Source organism: Amphibalanus amphitrite, unplaced genomic scaffold, assembly GCF_019059575.1.
Source record: "Amphibalanus amphitrite isolate SeventyFive unplaced genomic scaffold, NRLGWU_Aamphi_draft 000516F_arrow, whole genome shotgun sequence".
Lineage (NCBI taxonomy): Eukaryota > Metazoa > Arthropoda > Thecostraca > Balanomorpha > Balanidae > Amphibalanus > Amphibalanus amphitrite.
The window spans coordinates 134,764-148,693 of record NW_024882010.1 but is presented as its reverse complement, the minus strand read 5'-3'; the positions used below and the strand labels follow the sequence as shown (position 1 = coordinate 148,693).

The 13,930-nt window shown below is 47.9% G+C and overlaps 1 protein-coding gene across 1 annotated transcript in view; it reads left to right on the top strand.

Annotated features, from left to right (window-relative positions):
• LOC122393122 (zwei Ig domain protein zig-8-like) overlaps positions 1-13,249 on the top strand; it is a 35,373-nt gene extending 22,124 nt beyond the window's left edge. The window contains exons 3-6 of the mRNA XM_043388792.1: positions 1,372-1,582; positions 3,903-4,030; positions 7,036-7,204; positions 11,680-13,249. Coding sequence (XP_043244727.1) covers positions 1,372-1,582; positions 3,903-4,030; positions 7,036-7,204; positions 11,680-11,783 — 612 coding nt within the window. The 3' untranslated portion in view covers positions 11,784-13,249. The remainder of the gene's footprint in view (positions 1-1,371; positions 1,583-3,902; positions 4,031-7,035; positions 7,205-11,679) is intronic.
• Positions 13,250-13,930: the final 681 nt, after the last annotated feature.

Below are 13,930 nucleotides of genomic sequence, written 5' to 3'. Positions count from 1 at the left end.
CGGTGGAGGAGCCCTACATTAGAAGGGTAAAGCTTTGTTGTGTATTCCCAGACAGGTGTGGAAGCCGTCCTTACTTGAATGTGATGTATTTTTTAAACATCGAAACTATGACCGGAATGATATTTAGTAGTAGGAGTGTTGAAATATTCAATCGCTAAATTTTAAACAGTTGTAAGCGCAACGCTGTAAAATAGGTATGTAAACACACCGTTTGATGGATTGGGAATTTGTGTCATCCAGCCAGTGACACAGACCTATACTCCCGATGAGCTATCTACCTGCTGGCTCCTGGCGCCATGTTTGCTTCATGAAACGCCAGGCTGCATCTCGTGGCTGGCACTATAGGGGTGACTCGTGACGATAGCCGCCATAGGTACCCGTCGTGATACACTTAGCTACCACGATAAAAATAGCCACCACGCTTCATGAAACACCAGGCTGCATCTAGTGCCAGGTGACTGGCACTTGGGGGTGACTCGTGACAACAAATAGCCGCCATAGGTACCCGTCGCGACACACTTAGCTACCACGATAAAACATGCTGCTGTCATGTCAGTCAGAATGCTGCATTTGACCATGGTGACCAATGCGGTGTCAGAGCTGACCTATGGTTCTACGTTCCTTTTTTAACATTGCATTTTATTTGCGTATGATACCGAGCTGGATTAATGTTAATATAGGAAAATAAACCAAACGACATTCCGTTATGGCCCCAATGTAACAATGTCGTGTTCAAATGTCCCAGTTCCGTCGATAATAGCAGTGCATTGAAAGACGGAAAGTGCAACGATGACACAAAGTGCACTTCAGATGATGTATGATGGATAACAAAGGTGCTGAAATGCATAACTGTGATATAGGGTATGGCTAAACTACCAAGTACCACCAAGTAGTAAGCATGTAACGCACGCTGCCATATGCTTGTATGTACACGTACAACTTCTAAAACATTTGTGGCTGCACATTCCTGACAGTGACGATCGATAATGTGCTGTTTGGTTTCCTAGTTGCTCAACGATGCATCCAGTGGTCAGTAATGTAACGTTGAGCTTTATAACCGAAGGCTTGTGTTCAATAGTTAAAACATAGTGTAATAAATAAGTTATTTATTACGCTATGGTTAAAAACACTATTCGTTAGAACTGTTTTTACTGAAAAACAAACCCGAGTTCCCGGACAGTTTTGCATGTAGTCGCAGACAATCCATCGTGAGAACCACAGGTCTTAAAAGAATATCATCTTCAGATTAAAATGTCGGAGATTCATGGTTGTCCATGTCGATCGTGACCCGACCTAGCCCGACCAGCCCCTTCCAGTCCGTCTGATTCGACCTGACCCGCTCTGACCTGACCAGTTCTCTCCCCTCGACAGGTCTCGTGGATCCGGGCTCGTGACCTGCACATTCTGACCGCCGGCACGGACACATACACCAACGACGCGCGGTTCCAGGTAGCGCGCGACGCGGCTCGGAACGACTGGACGCTGATGATCAAGTTCGCGCAGGAGTCGGACTCCGGCACGTACGAGTGTCAGATCTCCACTCAGCCGCTCATCGCCTACCCGGTCCAGCTCAAGGTCGTCTGTGAGTATGGCGCCTATGGCGTTGGTGGTCAGAGGGTGGTGAGCGGTAGGATATGGTGTGTGAAAAGTGAATGAGCTATGCAGCTTCATGCTCAAAGAATCGAAACATAAACCTCGAATCATAACTTCATTATACAAACGAAAAAGCTCACATTCGAACCAGCGCCATTGGACGCATTGCTGTCCCCGGTTTCCAAACAGTGCTGCAAATCTGATTACTATCACCCGTTGGGCAGCAGTGCAACGTGAATAATTAATGGAGATTACAGCTGAACCCAATGCATTTTAATTAGCTTATACGATGCTATGATTCAAAGGAAAGGTAATTTATTGGAACAAATAGCGTATGAATGTGATAAGGAACATTGAACAAAAAAAAAAACTTGGAGTGTTTCTGTTCAGGACTAGATTATGCGCACACACACCCGCCAAGAAACGGACAAACACACAGGATTTTATATATTTCGATTTTACTCTACCGTTAGAGCACATATGAGGATTAGTTTTTAGTTAATAAAATGCTTAATTTATCGTTGGTGGCTGACAATCGTTGCATCATGAGGTTGTTCTCAAATATGATCAAATATGTCATGGAAATATCCCTTTAGCATGTATCATCCTCTTTCCAGATACTTTCACTTATTCTGAGCTCAAACCCCTGATGTATGTAGTTGCTCCCACCCCCGCTGTATCCCCTGGCCCTCCTCTGTTCGCTGGCCGATGTCCAGCCGTCTCCGGGGCGCGCTGTCCGGCTGTCCTGTGCGGCGTGACAGCGCTGTCGGTCGGGCCGCGATGACGGATGACGCCCCGCTCCTGCGCCATTTGTTAACGCCGCCTCTGTGGAGCAGGGACAGAGCACATCCGTCACCCTGAGCCGGCACGGAGCCGTTTTGTGCAGAGCCGAGACAGGGGCGGGCCGCAGCCGGCCAGGGCGGATAGATGCGGCGGGGACGCGGTCTTTATGGGATAGGTTGACAAGCTCGGCACTCGGCAAAGCTTAGTAGTGTTTAAGAAAAGATTTCGACGACTTTGAAGAAGGAAGCGATATAGTTTTGGGTTAAAATTACTTTTTTACTTGATTTGTCAACATACGAAGCTAGTAACTTGTATCCATTTTATTCTTGCTTACATTGTCCTTAAATTGCTTGTCAACAAATCGAAAGGATCACCACGTAGGTAAGTACTCGACAGGACTAAGAGTGCTGACAAGAAGTTTCTTAATCCGAGGATTGGTTATTCAATTCAAGAAAACGATGAACATTTTGTACATGTGTGCTCTCTCCTCTTCATCTCTTTGGTCGGACCGTGTTTTTATGTTGAGAGCAGTTGTCATTTTCTGTTTGCATTACGACTGTAAAAAAACATTACACACTTGCAGAAACTAAACTGACCACGACATAACAGGACCGTTGCGTTCGTTTGTGCCACGTTTTAATCCACTGCTCTCGGTACGGGACGCTTTTGGCGTCGACTCAGACTCGCCCACTTCCTCTCGGAGATGTTTATGTGTTTACTGTTCGGCAAATCTGATGGTCTCTCGCTGAGCCGTGTAGTGACATCCAGTGGTTGGGGTCGGTTCTGCGCTCGCACGCGACACCGCCTCGGCTTATTGTGGCGCTGGGGGCAGGTAGCCCGGTTTTTACAGCCGGTCATTTGTCGCCGGCTTCTTCGGTCAAAACAACGCATTCGCTCGCTTATTCGTCTGCCGGTCACGCGATTCGAAAGAAGCGAAATCCTATTTTGGAATGGCAGTAGAAATCGTCCTCGACGCGAAAAGTCACGTCAAGTTGAAGCTTCAGATGATACCGGAGAAATGCATGGTCCTAACATTGGGTTTTTCAGTAGATTAAGGGGTGGGCCCGTACTTACAAATGACCTGCGAGCATATTATATATTCCTGGAGGAGGCTGCTTATTGCCAGATGTAATGCAATGCTCTATGATGCATGCATATTGATGAATTGACATGAGCAATATGATACCCTGGTGCTTTTACGTGATGTCGTGACAGTTGTTAACTTTTGACATAATACGAACATATACGAGCCCATATACGAGCGTTAATGTGAGGAAAAAATGCGCCTATTGAGCGTTGCAGCCAAAGGGACGTTATAGGGAACTTACAGATGTTATTGAATAAAAAGTTCCAGCATACTAAATTCAAAAACACCCGATCTTTTGACAGTGAAACAGCATGTCGGCCTTCTCTGCAACTGTTGTGTCTCCGGGATGATTCGATGCCACTCGACAGTTTGGGCGGCGTCTGGAACGTTTGAGTTAAACTGAATCTGACCGGTCGTCGATTGTTTGTTTGTCCGCCAGTGCCGGAGTCCAGGATTCTGGGCGGCGCCGACATGTACATCAACCGGGGCAGTCTGATCAACTTGACCTGTGTGGTCACTAACTCGCCGGAGCCGCCCGCCTACATCTTCTGGTATCACGGGGACAAGGTAAGCTAGTCATTTCCCTGCGTAAGTGTTTTAAAGTGGAAACCAGAGGTCAAAAAAACTTATTTTGTGTCACCTACAAAAATTTTCAACCCCCTTTGTGTCCCCTGCCCCCAGAGGCCGGATAAGTGTTGCACTAGGGTGATAAAATTGGGAAAAAAATCTAGGCTTCATCAGGCCAATGTTAATGTTAGTGTCGCCAATGTTAGTGTGGCCCTAAACCTGGATAATGTATTATTACAGTGTCCCAAAATTTGTTGATTTGGGTGGGAAATACTGAGATTCATTTGCCACTCTCACCACCAATTTCTAAGAGCAATTAACCACTCTCAGCCAAGAACACCTTGTTACCTCAAAAGGCAGTTCAGGTGTGGTGGACTTAAACAGGTGGACAGGTGTGGTGGACTGAGTTGTGTGGATACTTGGAGTTGGTTTATGATCATAATAGATACTCATGGATAAAACTAAATGCTATTGATCTTTTCTCACTCTTTTTGTATCTATTCTAACCAGCAGTTTCCACCCTCTACCCCTTTTTGGTGGATAATATGCCCCTCTGACACCCCAGCCAAAACTCAACTTTGGGACACTGAATACATGTGTAACTAATCTTGTGCAGATGCATTTAAGAATTGCTTACATTCTATTTTACATTTTTCCATAATACATTTAGATTTGTGTTCTATATGGTGAGATTTCACACCTGTTATGACATAACAAATAATAGCTGCCTATGTATAATACAATATACCTACCTATGCAACATGTTACAAAAGGTTCCTTTTCCACATCAAGGCCACTAATATTGTTAAACCAAAATTCTAATCATTAGATTTTTGTTAATAGTATACAATAAGTCAAAATAAAATAGGTGTAGGTGCTAGGTAGGTGGGTTGTATGCTTCGGAGCTTGTCGGTTGGCAGGTTTAAGGTAGGGAAGTTGTAGCTTGTAGGTACAGGTAGGTAGAAGGTAGATAGGATGTAGGCTGGTAGGTAATAGGTGGTATGGTGGTAGGATAGAAAGTAAGATTAGGTTAGGTAATGATAATGTTTTTCTTTCATTCAGACTTCTTAAACACTTTACGCAAGAGTAAAAGAGTAGAAGTCGGAATGAAGGAAAAACAATTAAGCCTGAACCAAACTTACATAACTACAAACCTACAACCTACCTACAACATACCAACACAAAACAGAAAACCTGCCAGCCTACAACCTCCCAGCTTACAACCTACATACCAACCTTCAACATTTTTTGGAGTCCTTGTACTGGTATACCTACTTTTACCAGCTAATGAAAATTGAAATTCCTGCTCTTCTAGGGCTGAAAAGATTAAAATCAAAATGAAATTTGTATCAACATTAACAGTAAAAACATCTATTCATTGACAACTTTGGCAAGTGTTTCAAAATCAGGCAACAAATCCACACAGCCTTGCTTTTGATCCCCACCGGGCTAGCGTTGTTGATCCAACTTACAAGTACCTAAACCAGCAAAATTAGACATCCCAAGATTCCTTACTTCCAGTGTTATGTCCTGCCTTTCATAACCACAATACAACAACTCAGCTTTCATCACGGCGCCAGTCCCTTTCTTGAAAGCATTCAAACTTGTTTGAAAATTCGACAAGCACTGAGCGCTACTCGCGAGAGTCCACTCCTGTTTTGCTACGTGTTCATGATCACAGCATACCTCTCATAGACGTGCGCCGAAAAGGCCCGCTCAAAATCTTTGATGCGTTGGCTCCTGGGGCCTACAAAATCCACAGCGAAGGCTCCCTGGCGGCTGGGGCGTCAGCTCAGCGTTGTCCCCTCGTGTCACCAGCATCCGATTGGTTCGCTCAGGGTTATTCTCGCCGCGGATTGGCTGGTTAGTCTGTTCGCTAGCAGTGTGCGAAAACGCCGTCAACAAATGCGATGCAGTGTGTTCACCATTTTCGTGACTTTGTCACCAAATGTCTCTGGTGCCTGTCAGCTTCTGTCGCCTACAATGTAAGCGAGTAGGAAGTTTTTTTGACCTCTGGTGGAAACATTCAGTCGTTCTATTTTGTCACATAAAACTTATTTTTTTCTGATGCATTTCATAGGATTCACGCTCGTCTCATGACATGCCATGTAAGGTAACTCATCTCTTAGCGGAGTGGTAGCATCCGATATTTCTTCCTTGTACCCATCCAAGAATGGTCATTTGGACATAACATTTAAATACCCATGGATACCTAACTGTTCATCATCTGAAGTTGCCAATGCAAATATGTCTCATTGCTTCTTAAAGTTGTCTACCGTCACTTCAGCTTGTTTCTATTCGTGACCTGTTAGCTAGGACAGGCTTAATGCTGATAAATTTTTCACTTAGCAGGATAAGCATACCTAAATCAATCCGGTTTTTCAAGACACGTTAGACCTGCTGCGCTAGCAGTACACAGCAGTCAGACCACACAGCCGGGTCTCCCATCCGACTCGCGGTTGAGGATCTACTGGGCTGGTAGACTGTGCCGCAGTACCTACGTGTGTGGCGGAACAGTCGGGGCGCAGGCGGCTCAGTCAACCGCGCGGGCTTCGCGCAGTCGTTGGCCCGAGACCGGCTAAAGCTAAAATTATTTGGCGATCAAAGGCTGTTTACACTTAGCCTGGAAGCCAGTCTATCTGATTAGGTTATAAATATGCATTCTATATTCTTATTTTCTTCAGATACTGGGAACCTTGTGACCTTGTCCCATTCACCGATCAAACACCAATATAAGGATATTTTGCACACAATAATTCCAATATACATACTTTCGAAGATCAAAACAGAATACTTTGGATGCAGATAATTATGGATCACCGAACTCAGAATATAGGTACCTACCATCAAAGGCTTGGAAAAAAGCAAATAAATTACCCAGTACTGCAGGCTCCTGGAGAATGTTTATTGGCTCTATCACTGTAACCACTGTATTTACACATCTCAGCGTTTCCAAATGGCAAATTGTGGACAGTGACCATCCAACTCCCCCGCATTCGTCGCAGGTGATCAGCTATGACTCGCCCCGCGGAGGGGTCAGCGTGGTCACCGAAAAGGGGGACGTGACCACGTCACACCTTCTCATCCGAGCCGCTCGTCCCTCGGACTCCGGGGTGTACAGCTGTGAGCCCTCCAACGCCCGCATCGCCACCATCATCGTGCACGTGTTGCAAGGTAAGAGCGCCCGCACAGGAGCCGATCCAGTACATAACAGTTGGCGTTGCAATGGGATGATATTCATCGGATGGTTAATTTGTGATGTCTTTTACTCGTTGTGGACATCGCGCATGTAAACTGGATGTACCCATGTCTAACGTTCTTACGAGGTGTTGAGGTGAGCAACCGAAGGTTTGTAATCAATAGTAAAAACACACTTTTCATTAGAATTGTATTTTCTATTGAAAAACAAGCTTGACTTCCCGGATAAATTTGCATATCGCTTCAGTACATTTTTATCCTTTCATTAGTTCAGTGTAAGAATATATAACATCACTTCATTAGCACACTAAGCCCATTCATATATCGCGAGTGTCACAAATAAAACATGATTGTCCCGGCTGCTTTTCATTTGACAAATCAAGAATTTGCTTTCCGGCCCCTGCATAAAAATGCATGAATGAGCCTGCATGTAAGGTCAATGTTGTTTCCTCTGCCAGCCGGTGCCTTACGACCGAATGAAAATAGTTCACACGTTCGAGCATATTGAAGGTAGAAGCAAATGAAATCCGCAGCGAATACATTGCGTCTAAAGACTACAACAGATGCACTTTCCCAGCGTCTACCGTCGCAAGTTTTTCATAGAAGGTATGCGGGAGTTCAATGAAATCGAAAGTTCTATTAAATTCCGTACCAAACTCTCATTGATCTCCAACACCTCTACTTCAGCATAACCTATTGCCGTCTAAATATTTGCCTCATTGAAGTGACAAATTGCCTGTTTTTATCTTTAAAAGTCCTTAACATGCGAGTTCATGCACATTATTTCAGCTTCTTTCGAACATCCATTGCCCAATGCTTAGAAATGCTATGCTCTAGATAAGTTTTCCTCTACGTCGATTATTTTGGGTCGCCTTTTCTCATTTTCGGTAGCACCAAAACATTGTCTCTGTGTCCGCTAGATCCAATATGTTCACTGAAATCAATACATATAAGAATGGATGCATAATCATCCAACATTTAACATATCTTTGAAATCCTTCTAACTATCCTCATTTACAAGAAACAGAAACTCAATGTCCGTAATTCTGACTTAACAATTGTTATTGTCTAGCGCCTGTCCGCAAACCATTGTTTTCCCTGCGCGTTGTTAGGGTGCCACCCGCAGGCTCACGCACAACATGCGTTTGCCAACAATGCTCCCCCTCGTCAGCCGAACGCTACGCTCCGGGCTCGGAAAAGAAGTGATGATTTCGCCACCGCAGAGCGCAGGCCTGTAAGGCGAGCCGTCGGCGCCGTCGGTGGCATCGGCCCGCTGTTTTCCCGACGTCGGCCCCGTCGACGGGGAGCGCTCGAAACACCCGCCCCGACACGGGGGAGTGTTTATCCGGTGTCTGCTCTGACGCGGTGCAGCCGGGCCGCCGGCAGCAGCGACAGGCCCTCCAGCGTTGTAGAGTCTCCCGCGGTGCTGCCAGACTCGGTGCGTCCGCCGCTGTCTGCGTCTCCGTTGCTGTCTACGTCTCTGCCACTGTCTGTGTCTCTGTCTGTCTGTCTCTGCTCCTCGACAGCTCAGTCGTTGCCAGCCGGCCGCCTCCCGAGACACGCAGGCTCAGTGCGTCCGCCGCCGTCTGCGTATCTGCTCCTTGACGTCTCAGTCGCTGCCGGCCGCCTCTTGTGGCACACAGCGTCCGAGTGACGTCTCGTGCCGCCCGTCGGCATCGACTCGGCAGAAGTGCGCTCGACGTTAGACGTCAGCGCCGGACGTGCTGCCCGATAGAGCCCCTCTTTCTCCCTCAGTGCGACTCACTCCTCTACCCTCTCTCCCCACCGCCTGGGGCGATCAGCCGGGCGGCGGCGGCGGCGCCAGAGAGCTCAGCGGATTTGGACGACGCGCCGCCGCCGCAGTGGGCGAACCACGTGCGGTCTCGCTCTTAGTGCCGCCGGCGCCGTCACCTGCGGCAAATGACCCTTGGGTGGAGAGTCCGATATTCTACCGTGCCGGATTGGAGCCACCGCGCCACCTCAGCTGGAGGCGAGGGCCTGGGAAATCAGTCCCGAAGCCCAAATCAAACTGGGGTGGACGGGCATGATGTTTGCGACTTTGGTTTATTAAAACGATTCTTTTTTAGTGTCACATAAGCGCTGACTGATTTGGAAATGCGGAGTTCATTCGTGGGGTGAATGGGAGACACCTGCGACCTTATCAACTTTATCATATCTCTCCAAAACTTTCCCATGAACCAGATCAGCATCTGCGCTCGACCCTAATGCCCCCGGAGCAGGGGCGGCATACAGATGAATGACGACTGTCGCTAAGGACTGGCAGCCGACTCGAGCGACTAATTTGCCTCTGACGAAGATGGTCTCCTGTCGGCGGCGGCCGAGGCGAGGCACAATCTCTCTTCGAGGCTTTGCAACACGTAAAGCCTTCGGTCATAAATTTTAATAGTGAACAGGAGCCGACCGCAAAATGGGGTGGTGAGGGTCAGGACGCCGGCAACAGGCACTCGTAACCCGCTGCTAGCTTATCGAAAGAATATGAACCGGTGATATGGTAAACATCCAGCTACTCTGCATGTCCTCGTTCTTCTTCATTTTTTTCTTCATTTTCTTTCTGTAACAGCTCGTAGTACGTTCGGTAGTGTTTTACATAGTGTTTTATCGGTTTTACGGCTAAGGCACAGCTAAAATCATATGCTCTTTTCATGTGTAAGACGCTCGAAAATTAAGCATGTTTTTGCATACGGTATTCTTGTTGCGTCTTTCTTTAAATCCTGTTGACTGCCAAATCCATGATATGCGAATAGTAGGTACTTTGTGTCGTGAATATCCGTTTATGTGATAGGTATTCTCTACGATGACACTATCTAGTATCTGGGACTTGGGTCATATCGGTTCACTCTTCCTCTTTAATGCGGAGCTATAATTATAACGCTGCCGAGTCTGCCATCCACCCAGAAGTGGCCAGATTCCTCTATCGATTATCGAGGAAGCGTAGCAGCGCCGTCCGAGTGTGCCCCAGGCGCACATATCCTCACGGCTAATATCTCGCCGCGCTCAACAGTGCCCCCGGCCATCACTATATTACTGCTATATTGGGCTACGGCACGGGAACGAGGAGGAGTCGGGTGGAGCGAGCGAAGACTGTCTGTCTCTGTCCTCTCTGTCTATGTTTCTGTCTTTTTTTCTATCTCTCTCCATCTCCCCTCTACCAAATGACTCAGTAACTCTTCCTCAGTCCTCCTCTTTTTCTTTCCCCTCTTTATCCTAAAATGTTTCCATCCTGCCTCCCTATTTTCTCTTTTCCATTTCCCTTCCTCAGCCACCCGTCCCTCTTTCCTTATCGTTGGACACGCTGCGACGCGTCGGAAGAGGCCAGGAAGGGCGCAGCCTGCGAGACGGCGGATAGCCGACTTTAATCTGCCGGCCAGTCATGCGCGATATTGACTTTCGGCGCCCCGCGGCGAACCATTCCGTGTAAATTACCTGTTGTGAGTCGACAGCGTTCCAAAGCAAACGGTGAACGATTAACACCATCTACTACAAAGTGGAAACACTGATTTTGGGTTTCGACCAGCCTGTAAACAAGTTTTGTGGATTCGTTGCGAAAAAAGAACGCCAAATCGTTTGCTAGGAATGCAACACTTGCAAGAAATGCTAGGTTTGATCATGCAGCACCCGATGCAGCACTTTTTGTCATCTCTGTACGCACTATAAAGTCAATTAGAATCATTTGAAAAGCGTCTCGCCGCCACAGGACCTCTCGCCGCCACTACCGGTACTGCCGGCTTGTCGCTCTAAGTCGGGCCTTTTCGGCGTGGTGACGGCGGAGCTCCATCGGAGCCGACAGACGACGCGCCGCGGCCGTCGTCGCCGAATGGAGGCGTGCTGCAGCGATCGTGTCACTCTGACAGCCCCGTCGGGCGTGAATGCCGCCGACAGAGACGGCTCTGGCGGGCGGTGGGTAACGGAGGGGCCGACGGTGGCTGTGGTGGGGGCGACGGGGGGACGACGGGGCGTGAGGTGGTGGACGGTGGTCGAAAACGGTGCAAAACAGCTGATATGGCGGGTGATGATGTTTAGATGGTAGGGTGTGGTGGGAGCTCGAAGCAAGGTAGCGATGATATGGGCCATGATAAAATTAAGACGGGGAATGTGCATTCTAGCAGTAGGGGAGGAACAATAATTTGACCATTCTGACGGATATCTGAAGGTGGTGCATCGGAGGTGGCTTTGCGGTCGGCCGAACAGCTTGGCTCATCTAAAACCACCAGTAATCGCGGGCACTGATGATCACATAATGAACTTTCCGGCCCTCTGAGTTGCTAATTCCTGAACTGCACGACCTCCATAGCCGGTCTAAGCTCCAGCAGTGTCTACGGTGAACTAATGATGACCCAGCCGGAGCCGGGATTAACCTCCGAGTTGACCCGTTGACCCGTTAATCTGACCCGCTGACCCGTCTGACCCCGGCGTCTCTCCTCTGCTCTTAGGGGAGACTCCGGCGGCGATGCATACCTCAGGAGGCCACCGCTGGGACGCGGCACCAGCTCTGGTCGTCTTGATACTTCAGCTGCTGTGGCAGTTCGGCACGTGAGCCGCCCACGACCCGTCTGGACGTCCCGCCGGCTGGACCGCGGGTCAAAGGTCAACGGCTGGCGACTGACCGAGGTCGGAGGTCACCTGTTTCTCTGGCCGGATGGACCACGTTCACACTCCTGAGTGAGATTTGAGAGGAGACTAATCATGTCTATGGTCAGTGATCGGTGACTGTGACCTGGCATGGGACGATTTGACCTTGCCGTGACGCTGACTCTGTGAAATTGAAGGTGATGGAAGCGTCACTGGACGACGTCAGATGATGGTCGTGTAACGTGACCGGACAAAGGATAGGCGACGGTCGAGTGTTCTCCCATTGGAAGTGCTCTCGCGGCTGTTCTTACATGTCTTTGCCGGGTCCAGTGTGTGTGGATCGCTCCGCGCGCGCTCAGTGGTTAACTGATGGCGGAGTAAGAACGAAGCGAATGTGATCTAAGTGGGAGAGAACTTGGTATGAGTGTGAAAATAGCGAGACTCAGAAGCCCGTGTGGTTGTTATGCTTTCCCAGAATGGGACATATGTATGGGCATTATGGGATCAGGCGTCTTGTTGCGCCACTGCAGGTTTGTCTGAATGTAGGACTGATCACTGCAAAGAGCCTCAGTGAGGTTGCGCAGACGTGAGCGGAAAATGGGGCAGACCTGTGTCGAGTGCTCGGAGAGACACCTGCCTCTAGTACGTGGACGTTTGGCGGAGATCAGCGTTAAACTAAACGGGGTGACAAGCTCAGCAGGTCGTGTGCAATGTTCTGGTGACGCCGAGAAAGGACTCGAAAAAGAGATAAATCTACAAAAATGTGACCACTCGGCGCGGATGTCAGCTTACATTTGATGGCAGCGCTGCTGGTCAGCTCCAGTGACGCGACCTTCCAGGGCATCATTGTATCGTCGCGTATTGTCTGCTCGCTGTGCGCTCGCTGAGTGGTTTCTTACAGGCGCTGTCTCTTTGCGTTGTGTATTGGACATCGGCGTCTCCAGACGATGTAATAAAAACCTAAAAATGTATCATTTCTCGGTTGGAATGTGTCCCTGAATGTTCCAGCTGCATCGTCATAAAAGTGTGTGATTTGGTGTGTAGCTTCTCAGCATGCTGCGAGTGTGAGGTGATTAATGATCAGTTCTAAAAACTTCTGGTGAGCGGTGTCTGTCGTGGTTGACTGATGACTGAGATGACTGAAGGCACTGAGAGCGTCCTACATGATAACAGTAACTGCATTCAAGGGCATCATTTGCTGCTGCTGTTGAATGGATATTTGGAAACAATTGAACGTTCGATACATCATGTGAGATGCTATTACGTCAATAAAAGTTGGCATTCTGAACGGCCCGCTTCCAAAATGGCAACCAATATTTCATACGCTATTCCGCCTCGCCTCCGCGCTCATTTAATTTGCTAGAGTTCTGGTTGCAACTTGCAAAAGCTCGTTTTTTAGATTTGCCAAGGTTTTCAGAACTCTTCATCTCCATAACTCCATGTTCGTGATCATTTTTCCTGAAAATGATAGCCAATTCAATTGCAAGCGCTTCGTTTAGAAAGTCGATGCTATGACGAATTTTCATAGGGCACAAATATCTAGCGAGCGCAGTAGGGTTTTCCGGGACTGTTCGCAGGGAGGTTCCTTCAAAACACCGTCATACCTAAAAAATATAACTGAAAAAAGATAACTGGATGCTTCGACATTCGCTTTTCCCAAATGACTTAATTTTTATCGCCAATGTCAGCGAATCATGACATGAATGGCCAGTCATGTTGACACATGTCCACGGGATTTACAGGCGGACGGAGACTCGTGTCGGCTGATGTAGCGCGACATATGAGCATCAGTTCACCATTTCTGGAGATCACGGGTGTTCGTTTTTGTAGAGCTGTTGCCGAGCACGACAGACACGGGCTGAGCTGTCAAAGGTTTGTACAGCTGTTAGAGCGCAGGATAGATGTGACTGGATGCCGTGCAAAAATGTAGCGGAGTGAGTTTCTCATTCAAATGCTCGGCTGGGCCCGGACAAATGCCATGAATTCGACAAACTAAGTCAGTGATTTGTCCTTGGTTCACCCATGTTCTCTGTATCTACCATCAATCAGTCCCTCTCTATCTTTGCTCCTTATTTGTCTTGATTTCTGTCACTTCTTGATCATTTCTTCAGA